The sequence below is a fragment of the Notolabrus celidotus genome, chromosome 9, assembly GCF_009762535.1.
Source record: "Notolabrus celidotus isolate fNotCel1 chromosome 9, fNotCel1.pri, whole genome shotgun sequence".
Classification (NCBI taxonomy): Eukaryota; Metazoa; Chordata; class Actinopteri; order Labriformes; family Labridae; genus Notolabrus; species Notolabrus celidotus.
The window spans coordinates 29,902,474-29,915,517 of NC_048280.1; the positions used below are offsets into that span (position 1 = coordinate 29,902,474).

General features: G+C 37.0%; 1 protein-coding gene and 1 long non-coding RNA gene across 2 annotated transcripts; one reads left to right on the forward strand and one right to left on the reverse strand.

Annotated features, from left to right (window-relative positions):
- Positions 1-6,539: 6,539 nt before the first annotated feature.
- Positions 6,540-11,823, reverse strand: LOC117819191 (C-type lectin lectoxin-Enh4-like). The gene is made up of 4 exons (XM_034692439.1): positions 11,659-11,823; positions 9,428-9,769; positions 9,237-9,325; positions 6,540-6,620 (listed from the first exon to the last, which is right to left on the reverse strand). Exons 2-4 carry the CDS (start codon positions 9,720-9,722, stop codon positions 6,582-6,584), a joined length of 423 nt encoding a protein of 140 aa, XP_034548330.1. The 5' UTR covers positions 9,723-9,769; positions 11,659-11,823; the 3' UTR covers positions 6,540-6,581.
- On the forward strand, positions 9,434-10,923 carry LOC117819192. Its single transcript, XR_004632476.1, has 3 exons — positions 9,434-9,674; positions 9,761-9,833; positions 10,499-10,923. It is a non-coding gene; the product is annotated as an uncharacterized LOC117819192 (long non-coding RNA).
- Positions 11,824-13,044: the final 1,221 nt, after the last annotated feature.

Here is a 13,044-nt window from a genome sequence, read left to right on the forward strand (position 1 = left end):
ACGTGTGAACAGATATAGTGTTGATGTTGTGGGTAATCAAATTCAGAGGATTATTTATGTAATAATAATGATGATAATAACCACCATAAAAAAAAACAACAATAAGAAAAACAAACGGACAAACAAACAAACAAGAAACAGCAACTTATTAATTTTAAGAAAATTCATGATAATAATGATAAAGGAAATTGTGTATTGATGTTGGAGATTAAAGCATAATAGTAATGATAATAATAGTTATAATACTAATCATTTTAATCATACTTAAAAAAAATGGTAAGAGGAGGTAGAAGAAGGCAGTAGCAATTAGACGATTGATGATATTAAGACTGTATTATAATGGTAATATATTATGAGGGTTCATAAATAAATTGACCTCTAAGTTAAACATATTTTTATTTTGTTTCCTCCTTTATTGGTTTATTCAGTTAAACGGTGTGACTGGTGATAAGAAATGTATGTAGAAGATAAGAAAACTGATTTGGAAAAAAAAAAAAAAAAAAGAATAATAATAATGATAATAACAATAACCAGAGTTGCAATAATCATCATAAAAAATAAAAGATTAAGAAACAAAACAAATAATGGGAAGTAGGGAATTGGCACAGAGAAGTTAATCAAACAGAGACAAAATGGTACATTGACGAATGTATCAAAGACAGAAGCTGGAATAGCTATTTCCATTTAGGGTTTTTACCACTGAGATATTTGAAAAAGTAAAATAAAGCAGGAAAAGAAAGAATTTGGGGAGGATGGATGGCTGATTACTGCTTTTATGTTGTTGTGGTATGGGTGTCCTGGTTGACGTGTGAGATGTTTTTGTGTGTATGGTATGGGTGGTGTGATTGGTGCACAGGCAGGATGAGCTTTTTAAAAAATTGGGTTGTTAATGATTGGGTCCCAGATAATGTTAAAGTCGGAGTATTGGTTTTTGAGTGAGGCTGTCAGTTTTTTCATTGCTATGTATTCTGTGAGTAAGTTTTTCCAGAGTGAAATGCTGATTTTTTTTCTTGATTTCCAGTTCATTAGAATGGTTTTCTTGGCGATGGTGAGGACTGTAAGGAGTGGGTTTGATGTTGAGGTTAATATTGGTTAAATCTCCCAGTAGACAGAGTGTGGGCGAGAGTGGGATGTGGCAACTTAAAAGAAGGCAGAGGTGATCAGTGATCAGTGATCTTTCCAGAATTATTTTATTGGAGTGCAGTCCCAAGTTGCATGCATGTAGGTGTCAACAGTGTTTTGTGTGCAGTGCGGACAGATGTTGGAAGTAGTGAGGCCCATTTTAAACATCCTTTCCCCCGTGTAGTGTACTCTGTGAATGATTTTGTATTGTATTAGTTGCATAATATTAGTGTTGGTAGACGTGGAAAAAATGTTTTTGCAGATTTGGGTCCAGAAGTCGGCATTGGGAGCGATCTGAAGGTCTTGTTCCCATTTTGTTGACGGGATGGTTATAGATTGGTCGGAGTATGAGATGATTTTATACATTTTAGATAGAAGTTTTTTCCTTGTTTTGATATTAATTAGATCTGAAGATAATGATGATAATTCTAAGTTAGTTGAGTTGATATTGATATGAGTTTTCATTGCAGATCGAATTTGGAGGAGTTCTAGAAAATGGTTCTCCCCAATGCCGAACTTCTGGACCAAATGAGATAATGGGGCCAGACTGTTGTTGTGAAAAATGTGCTCGAGGTGCGTGATACCCTTAGTGGCCCATGATGAGAAGTAGAGTGGCTGTTTGTTCATTTTGAAGTCAGGGTTGTTCCAGATGGGAGTATGTTTGGTGGGAAAGAATGTGGACTTAGTAGTTTGGTGTAATTTCCACCAGGCTGTCAGAGTAGTTCCTATGGTGGGATTTTTAAAGCAGGGGTGAAGTTTGATGGATGGTGACATGAAAGCAAGGTCCGAGATGAGAATTTCTTTACAAAGTGTTTGTTCTACATCTATCCAGGAGTAATCAGATTCAGTTGGATGGGTCCATTTGTAAACGTATTGAAGTTGTTGGGCGGTGAAGTACTGGGGAAAGTTAGGTGCTTGTAGACCTCCTTGGGTTTTGGGTTTTTGTAGGGTGGTTAATTTAATTCTTGGTGTCTTGTTTTTCCAGTAGAATTTTGAAATGATGGAGTCCAGGGATTTGAACCAGGAGGGTGGGAGTTTTATTGGGATCATTGAGAAAAGGTAGTTAATCTTGGGTAGAATGGTCATTTTTATTGCAGCTATCCTGCCAGCTAGTGATAATGGGAGAGTCATCCAGCGTTGGAGATCACTTCTATTGTTGTTAGGAGGGGGTTGAAGTTGAGACTGACTAACTCTGACAGCCTGGGGGATATATTGATTCCTAAGTAAGTGATGTTAGCAGTGCGAAGGGAGTGAGGTGGAGTTTGGGCTGCCACATCCCACCTACTGGAGCTGAGGGAGAGTAAAGTGGATTTAGACCAGTTGATAGAGTAGTCGGAGATTTTAGAGAAGGTGTTTATAAGTTGAATGGATTCTGTTAGTGATAATGAGGGATTTTGTAAATAAAGGAGGATGTCATCGGCATAGAGGCTTATTTTATGATGCACATTTTTTGTTTGAATTCCACTGATACAATGTTTTTGACGGATAGCTCCTGCGAGTGGTTCAATGAAAATGGCAAATAATGATGGAGAGAGTGGGCATCCCCGTCTAGTCCCTCTGTGTAAAGTGAAGCGTTGTGATGTTATCCCATTGGTGGTGATTGTGGCCATTGGTGATGTGTAAAGAACCCTAACCCAGTGAATAAAAGATGTGCCAAAACCAAAATTTTTAAGGACTGCAAATAAAAATTCCCAATTTACTTTATCAAATGCTTTTTCTGCATCTAATGAAGCTATAACTGTCTGTGATTTGGTGTGTGATATGTAGTGGATTAGGTTGAAGAGTCTGTGTAGGTTGTTGGATGAGTGTCTTCCTTTAATAAAGCCGGTTTGGTCTGAATGGATGATAGATGTAATTACTGATTCTAGCCGGGATGCAAGGGCTTTACTTATGATTTTTGTGTCTGTATTGATGAGAGATATTGGCCGGTAACTTGATGGGGAGGTTGGGTCTTTGTCAGGTTTAAGTAATAGTGAGATTGAGGCAGTGTTCATGTCTACAGGGAGTTTGGATGTTTGTTTAATGTCTGCTGTTAAACGGTTGAAAACGGGTGCTAGGATATTCCAGAAGTGTTTGTAGAACTCAGCAGGGAAGCCATCAGGACCTGGAGCTTTATTGTTTGGCATAAGTTTCAGTGCATCATGAAATTCTGATATTATGACTGAGTTATTATATTTATATTGCCTAAAAAGCTGTCAATGTCGTCTTGGGTTGGATTGTGTGTTGATGAGTATAGTGTTGACTAAAAATCCTGGAATGTTTGAATTATGTCTTCAGGTGCATGCACAAGCTTCCCTGCTGAGTTCATAAGTGATGAGATCGTTGTTTTTTCTTTGTTGCGTTTGATGTGGTTTGCTAGATATTTACCAGATTTGTTGCTGTATTCAAAGTTGTCATGTCCGAGTCTAAGGATGAGAAACTGAGTTTGTCTATTTATGTGTTCATTAAGTTGTAATTTGTATTTCTGTAAGTCATGTTTCGTGTGAGTTGTTTGATTTGTCAAGTGATGGGTTAATTACTGTGTTGAAGTCTCCGCCTATGATTATTGGACCGTCTGAGATATTGTAGAGGGAAGAGAAGAAAGTGTTGAAAAAGGAGGGGTCATCACTGTTAGGACCGTATATGGAAGCAATAGTTAATGGGATGTTTTGTATAGTGATGTTTAATATAATAAATCGTCCTTCAGGATCAGTAACTGTGATGTTGTGAGTACAAGAGAGTTTTTTGTGAATTAAAATGGCTACTCCTCTTTGTCTGGAGTTAAAATGGGAAGAGAAGATTTGATTAAATTGGAGTGTAGTTAATTTCTGGTTGTCAGAGGTATGAGTTTCCTGTAAAAGGCATATATCAGGTTGTAATTTGTTTATGTTTATTAGGCAAAATTGTGAGTGAGCCAACTCCCTTGATTTATCTCATAGTGAAGACACTTGTTCCACTATAACAACCTACTTACTGTACATTACACAACTTACTACATGGTTAGTAACTGAAGAAATGAGAAATATGACACACATGTTTGACTTAGAAATAGTTTTATTTATTCAATATCAGAAAATATACAGTACCAGGTCACAACCTCAACCCTTATTTAGCTTTAGTACAGCAGTTCCAACAGCCCATTATTGCATTAAGAATAATTAACAATAGCTACTAACTACTTTGTGCTATGTAGACTTTACTGTTTAATTTAATGATCATACATGTAATGTCAATAAACAGTACTGACAGATTGATTAATTGATACAGTGTATATAGGTTGATTGGACAACAGTCTATATGAGTGACCCTTGAAACGACTACATCACTAAGCCAAAGTAAATGTTGCAATGAAGGATATTATATCTCCCACTACAGAACTGCTCTGTATAATAGCACTATATACATCGTCCTGCGTATTTTCTGTGGGGTCCACAGGAAGCGTGCATCTTGTTCCTGTGCCATGGTTTTGCTCTGTCTGAACCTGCATGCCTTAACCCAATAAAAGAGTGTTTGAACCGTAGTGCAACTTGGAGCAGATGGACTTGGTATATTCAGAACAACATAAAAGGTTACAATGCTTTTGGATAGTATTCAGTGACTTGTATCCTTCCACCATTGGTGAGGATGCCTCTTAATTATATCTACTGTCCAGTAGTGTTTGGCATGGATCAAGTGACTGTTCATTACTTATTAACAAAAAATCCATCATCAAAAAGTACGTATTTCTGATCTATATGATCTGAAAGTCCGGTCAGGAGTTGATACAAGGTGTTTCGTTTTGAAAATCACAGGAGGGTGCATGCTGTTCCTGGGAAACTAGACTCAACACTAAGGATGTACATTTTAAGTATTTTCCGTGATCGATTTTTGGAAATGTTAACGATCAATTATCGATTAATTGATAAAAAAAACCCATTATTATTCTTACGTCAAAAGCAATGCCAAATAGGTTGTTTTCCCCCTAAATTAATTTTTTTTCAGCAACAAAATGCATATAACTGACGGGATTGAAAATGGGCACACGTTTGACACGCAGAATATCAACAATCAGGCTCATTAAAATATTCTCCGCGGACATAATCTTATAAAGTGAAGGCTCATAATACTAACAGAAAAGTACTTCAGACTCACAGTGTCCAGTTTTCTGTCTACTTGTTCTTATTGAGAAAAATAAACATGTGTATTCAATCAGGAAATATCCTGTTTAAAGCTGTCAACCTTTGTGTCCGTGTTGTTGTTGGCAGCAGTTTTGTATTGATCCTCTTTTAAAAAGCGCAAGTGGAGACCTGACGCACAGCCGCAGCCGCCAGCTGAGCGTCTCCGCTGTGCGCAACACCTTTAACAGCTGATTCATAATGAAACATGCTTTAAACTTAAAACACCTCCCTGATAGATGAGTGTAACATGAGACCACATGATGTTTGTTCCACGTGACGGAAAATTGATAACAAAAATGTGTGTTTCGAGTAATTTCTTAACAATCAATTAATCGATAATCGATTAATTGTGGTCATCCCTACTCAACACGCATCAGTAGAATTCCTGTGGAACCCACTTGTTACACAGCTGTTTACTTAAGACGCCACTAATGTAACACAAAATATGTATAAATAAATTGTTATTCATTTAAAGTATATATATCCACTAAAAATCAGTACATTCAAATTTGGAGCTGCATCCAGCCTTCTTCAAATAAGCTATTCTAGCTGTTATTACGAACACTACACTGATCACTCCCACAGGTGAAGTTAGGATTTGGTACTTGACCCTGACACTGAAAGCGTTGACATTTGCTTTTTTATTTACCTGTCTTCAAACACCCTGTTCTCTTTAGTGTTTAGTACATGTCCCATCATCACTTTTATAGATGTCTCCAGTTTCTTTAAAACCTCTCTTACTTTTTCTCTGCTTTTTGTCTTTCCCTTTTTCCAAAAATAAACACACCAAATGTTAAACTGATCAGACCTCTTCTTGCAGATTGATATGATAAAAGTTGGTCCTCCAGAGTCTGCGATCAGAGCTGCATCCTGAGCAGCAGCCTGTCCCTAAAAGCAAAGATCCATTGAGAAGAGCCAAACCTTCTGGAAATAGGTATTCAAAACAGTAATCTAATAAAACCAGATTAATAATTCTCATGCTCGTACATCGGGATAAGACCTAGTTTTGTGACTTGTTTGCAACAAAGACCAAAATCAATGCTGAAACAGAAATCCAGAGAACATCAGCAACAATTTCATTTTTTCCCCTCAATGTATCTCACAAGGAAGGACAGAGGTGAGGCTGAACATTGGGCAAAATCTCCCCCTTAACAACCCTTTAAAAATGTATCTTCTTGCTGACCTTCAGTGATGAAAATAAACTACAAAAAGGTTTGAAACTTTCAAACAGGAGGCTTAGTGTTCCATCACTCTGCTGGACACTGATCGTTGGCTTTAGGTTTTCCTTCTTCTTGTTTCCTGGGTTGAATCCTCCACTTCAAGTTAACGTGTTCTGTTTTTTTCTGACAGCATAGCACCTACCTGTGAATTAACACAGGTTGTGTTGGAGAAGCATTGTGAAATAACATGATAGTGTTTTAACTCATATGTTAAGTAGAAAATACAATCCTGACTCCAAAGAAAAGTTTGGATGCTGTATAAAATGCTTACAAAGACAGAAAGTTTATAAATTATTCACCCTGTATTTAACTGAAAACAGAGCTAAAACAACGTATCAAATGTCAAAACTGTACCAGTTAATTTTTTTTACGGAAAATATATGCTCATTTTAAATTTGATGCCAGTAGTATGTTTCAAAAAAGTTGGGAAAGGTACAAAAACAAAACACACTGAAAGAGGTGTGTATGTGTGTGTGTGTGTGTATGTGTATTTGTGTGTGTGTGTGTGTGTGTGTGTGTGTGTGTGTGTGTGTGTGTGTGTGTGTTGGTGAGGTTCAGTGAGAGAGTGACTGAGTGTGTCTCAGTCTGTGAACACTTTCTTGTGCATCTTTGTGTATTTGTTTGTATACGGGTCAAATTATCCCCAACGTCTATGAGGGACATAAATGTGTGGGGGTATTGTAGCACGTACACTCAATGATATTTTGTATTCTTCACGGATAATAGGATAAGGCCATGGAGTTTCAGGTTTTAAATATTTTGATTCTTGCATCATTTATCATTTTTGTAAAAATGTTTAAGGGGTCAATTCAACACCACACAAAGGTTGAGATGGATCGAGGTGAAGTGGAAAACTGTCCTGTTGTAATGATGAATAAAAATTTTGCATTCTTTTAGGACATAATGGCAGCTGTGAGAGGACAGGTAACACATGGCTTGTTATCAGTGCACAGTACAAAAGCCATAATCTTATGGAGCCAAAACGATGACTTTAATGTTTTGTATTGAAAATAAAATCTGGCATTGAAAACACAACCTGAAACTGAAAAAAAAAAAAAAACATTGGCATTGAAACACTTGTATTGTAAAAAATTGTAATGGCATCAAAACAAGTACTGGCATTGAAAACGTTTCACTGAAGTTAAATTCACAGACATCAAATGTTATATTATTTAATTTCTAGCAATTTTGTATTCTGTTTTCGAATGACAATCATATTTAATTTCTGTGATGTCACTTTTTTTCCAATTACTGTTTATATTTTCAATATAGATTTCAATTTTGGCGTGGAGGGGAGGGTTTGAGGAGAGGGGCTATGAGGGCGTGATTTACATATAATTTGCATATTGAAGACTGCGGCTGCAGCACTCTGTCGGAACCCAACGTATTTCGTAGACCCTTAGTAATGAGCGCACTCTCACGAAATGGCATCCGCAAGTTCACCTGGAGGTGCAAAATCACAAGTAAGTTTGTTTCTTAATGCCATTGTTTATCAAGTGGAATGGATTAAAGTTAGTTTTGAAATTATGTTATGATGGATTTGCAGAGGTCTGCTGAAGCTAAAGTTAGCTCATAGGCGTTAGCTAACTAAGGTGAGGCTAATCGTTACTCAGTGTCTAGCTCTGTGTTTTCTTTTATTTCTCCAGGAGTTTGAGACCAACGTCATTACTGTGGCTCAAGGCCTCATAACCATCCTTACTTAAAATATTCAACAGAATGAAATACAGTGCAGACACATCAGCAGCAGAATCTGCCAGCAAAAACAGTAAGCAGATGGCAGACTCACAACCCTAACAGTTGACAGTACAATATATAGCTCTTGCTCATCATCACATTAAATGATGTGAATTGTGTGAATTGAATAGCTTATACTTATCATTAAATTATGCAAGGCAAAATACAATAAATAAGTGATGGTATGAGGATGCACGAGTGCCCATGGTAATGCTTGTTTACTCATGTAGAAAGGCACTTCTAATTCTGAATGATATAAAAAGCTTTTGGAACAACATGCTGCCAACCAGACAATGCCTTTTCAGGGAAGACCTTGCATATTTCAGTAATACACCACCTAACCACATACTGCAGGTAATAAACTGTAGTAGAACTGTCTAGGTGCTAAACTGGCCTGCCTGAGATAACAAAAATGTGACAAACAGACCCACAACTATTGAGCAGCTAAAATGGTATATCAGGCAAGAATGGGAGAACAGTTCACTCTTACAACTCCAGAAACTGGTCTCCTTGGTCCCCATTGTTTATTGAGTGTTGTTAAAAGAAGAGAAGAAGCATCACAGTGGTGAACATGCCCCTGTCCTAACGTTTGTTTTAACCTGTTGCTGACATCAGATTTAAAATGAGCATATATTTTCATTACACCATGTTTTTTCAATTTGAACATTTTATATGTTTCTTTGAACTACTTTCAATCAGATGAAGGGATTACATAATTTGCAAACCATAAAAGTCAGTTTTAAATCAACATTTGACACAGCACCCCAACGTTTTGGGTATTTAGGTTTCAATTGAAGTATTGATGCAGCATCTGACCAAAGACTGTAAATATTATGTTTACATAGCCACTGTGACATCATTTTTCAATTTGTGTTTCCTTTATGAGGCCTGAAAATATAAGTTATATTTTCCATTTTTCATTTACATAAACAGGCAGTGAAGCACGTTCTGCAGACACAATGGGATTCATCTGCAGTAGAGCTTTCAGTGCACAGACTGACAGGAAAACTGGATGGACTTTTACCTGTTGTAGGAGCTGGGTGTTTATAGCAGGATCTGAAAGGTCAGCATCAGTATGAATCTTCATCTTCAAGATGTTTTTCTTTAAAGGGACTGGACATGCAACAACAAACATGTGACAACAAAATGAGGAGAGAATTATTTTTGACTTGAAACAAAAACAAGTTTTCATGAAAGTCCTTTTTTTTTTTTTACCTTGTTCACACCAGAAGGGAAATTTCTCTGTACAGGGCTTGTTCGTCCACATGTGTTCCCTAGTACTGGTCACACAGTGCTGGTCACCTTTGAAGTTATTTGGCTCACCCTCTTTCCAGTTTCTGTAGGAACTTTCTCTGTTGTTAGACCACTTCCATGCGTTCCGGTACAAGCCAATCCAAACAGCAAGCGAACCTTTGGCGGATTTCAGCGCGTCGTCTTCCTCAGCATTCTCGATCATAGCCAGGTCTGTGTGGTGAGTTCTGCAGTAAGTCTGGGCGTTTGTCCAGTTCATTGCTGTCTCAATGACAACATATGTCTTCTGGCTTTCAGGATTTGAAGCTTCAAAACAAAAAAGTTAAAGTATGAGAAGATGGTCGTGTGTGTAAACAAGCAACTCAGTTATGTAAGTAAACAAGCAGTACACATTGATGTATGGAAATGGTTAAGGACTTGGTTACTTGGTCTTAACTAGTTCTCACAACATTATCAACAGCTGGATTTTCATTGTGTTTTGCTACACCATGTGTGAGGGACTTGAACAGCAGAGGAGGATGAATTTATGGAGGATGTGGGAGGGGTCCTTTAATTCCTTATAATGGTCACCTTTAAGAGCATTATCCTGCTTATGCTAAAAACCCATATCTTTGAGTGAGGTTGACATACAGTAAATATAGATGACAGCATGTTTAAGAACATGCCAATTACTGATTTCATTGTCCACAGAGAAACTTCAAGGTAAGATCACTTTTTGCAAGTTGTGCTTTGCAGTGTTCACCCTGAGGTGTTCAGAGGTACTTGAGAACTTTAGAAGGTGTCAGTTATGCAATGGGTAATATGAGGTTAGCCCACGGTTACACCAAAGGATCCTATTTGGCAATACTTGGTGACAAACAATTTGACACATAGTATTGATCTAAGGCCAATTCTATTGATTAATAAATTATATCATGGAAGCGCTAGCAAAGGTAAAAACTAATGTGCTATTGTTTGGCTGTATAAGGACAACTGTACTCTTATTAGCCAATTTATGGAGTGAATTAATCTTTTCATTCACATTTATTTTGTTAGGTTTCAGTTCAGGAAAAAACCCAAGGCAGGCTGAAGCAGGTAAATAATTTAAAAATAAACCATTTAATGTTCAAAAACAAAACAGGCAGTGAAGGCAGGGAGCTGGCTGGCCAGAAAAGGTGATCCTGATGGCGACGCAGGGAACACAGGCAAGGTTCAGTTGAAGCAGTGAGGCACACCGGAGTACCGAACAAGACAGAATTATCTGGCTGAGTAGTGGAGTGAAGACCAGGCTTTTATGGACAGGATGATTAGTTAAGTCAAGCCAGGTGTGCCTCGTCTGCTGCTGAGTGGAGAAGCCAGCCAACCCCCTGACACTCACATACCTGGAGGAGAAGGAAAACAGAAAGGGGAGGGGGTGAAGGAGAACAAAAGCAAAAAAAAAACTACAACAAAACCAAACAGAATCATCACAAAATAAACATCTAACCTTATCCATCTTTTCTGTCATAATCATTCAATTTAATATTTTCCCTCACGGTTCATTGAAAACATAAGTATTTTTCCATTGGCATTCATAACAGATGAAGAAAATAACAAAAGCACCAGTGTAAGGACCTCTTTCCGGTAACTTGTCTTTACTGTTGTATCATTGCAATACAACCACGATATTCATTCAGTATAAGTTGCCTTTTATAGTTGGTACATAACTAGTAACTAAGTACCTTATTTACCAGGTACTTTGTTCAGCATGAACTGTGACCACCTTCTTTTTTCTGTACTAGTTTTTTAAACACTCTCTACATATTCATTTCCCATTGTACTTGAATTCTTATGCACCATGTTCACTTACTCAGCGAAGAGAGAGAGAGAGAGAGAGAGAGAGAGAGAGAGATGAATGTGTATAAAGATATGTAAGTACTGGTTGTAAGAATATTTGCCTCCTGAGGACAAAAAAAGTTTTTTTAATTTAATTTAATTGATAATGTTTTTTTTTTACCAGAAAGACAGACAGACAGACAGACAGACAGAAACACACACACACACACACACACACACACACACAGAAACACACACACACAAACACACACACACTCAGACAGAACAACAGTGTTTCAATATTTTTTGGTGATGCTTTTGTTGTGGAGAAAGTGTAGTTTTGTTACTTTATAAGGAGTATTGTATTGAAGTCATTCTTGAAATCATCAAATTTATCTTACCATTGTAACAAGCAAAAAAAGATTGATGGTTACAGTTCTTGTCAACCCATGCTCCACCCAGATTGGATTCCACACAAAACTCTTCTCCATCGATGTTATCTGGCTGATTACTTTGCCAGTGTTGATAACTGCTTTCACTAGTTTCACCGGTACTTGACCATCTGTCTTTGCCCATGGTATTCTTCCAGGACACTGGGTCATCAGTCAGTCCAATCCAAGCACTTGAGATGTCAGGTCTGTTAAGCTTGCTGATGTCAGTGCTGCTTTCAGTGGTAGCCAGGTCGGTGTATTTCACTCGGCAGTAATGTTGAGCGTCAGTCCAGATCATTTTCAAGTCGATGTAGTGAAATTGACGATGATCATAAAGGGAGGTTGAGCAAAATCCTGTGGAACAAGAGATAAAAGGAATATTTGACAACATTTTGTGTGGAACTGATATTATGAATCATTTATAGATGCCTTTTAACAAAGTTTTACAAATGAAACCTTGGCAGAAAATACAGTCTAAGAGAGGGAGAGAGAGATAAAATCTGAGTGAAAATAAACATTCATAATTATGAAAAAACCCTGTTCAAAAACAGCTTATTTTCCAGTTCAGACCATTTCTCAGGACTGTGTGGGCGTGGCAGCAAACTCTTTGATGGATACCTCAATCAATCTAACCATGGCAACAGTCATAGCCAACATAGAGCAACAATTTAAAATAAACACAAGAAAAGAAGGATAAAATCACTTGAAAAGTCATTAAGTGTAAGGACACTGACAGCCCGAGTCTGAAGTCCTGAGACTCCTGTAGGTTTCTGTTTTAATTTTAATAAAGATTATTAATACTTTTGTGGCTCACAGAAACATTAAAACACACTGATTTAGGATAATGGGACTTACCAAATATGGAGAAAAGCAAAAGCAGTCTATGATCCATTTCTGATTTCACTGAAAAAGAGAAATTGAACCGTATCATAATTTATACTGACAGTATTACAAAGGTCAAAACTAAAATCATTCACTACACTAGCATAAGTAAACATACTTATGGTTTTAAAGCTTCATGCAGTATTTATATGGTAGTTGTAGTTTTGAGTTTAAAAAAAATTCTAACGATAAAAATGATTGCATCTAGTTTTTGAAAGTCATTCTTGAAGAAAGATCTGTGCACTATGCTGTTTGGAAACTGGCTTTTTACAAAACAGGCAAAATTTTAAAAAGGCTTTATTCTATGTCTTTTTTTATTCTTTGTGTCAATTCATATTTTTCATACATAAACACAAATGTCTTATCTGTTCAAACCATTTTGGCATATTCTGTTCTTTTGTAAAAACGTTTTTTTATCCTCCATCCGTACAAGAACAGAAAAGAAATAAGTCAAAATAAATAAATAATAATATG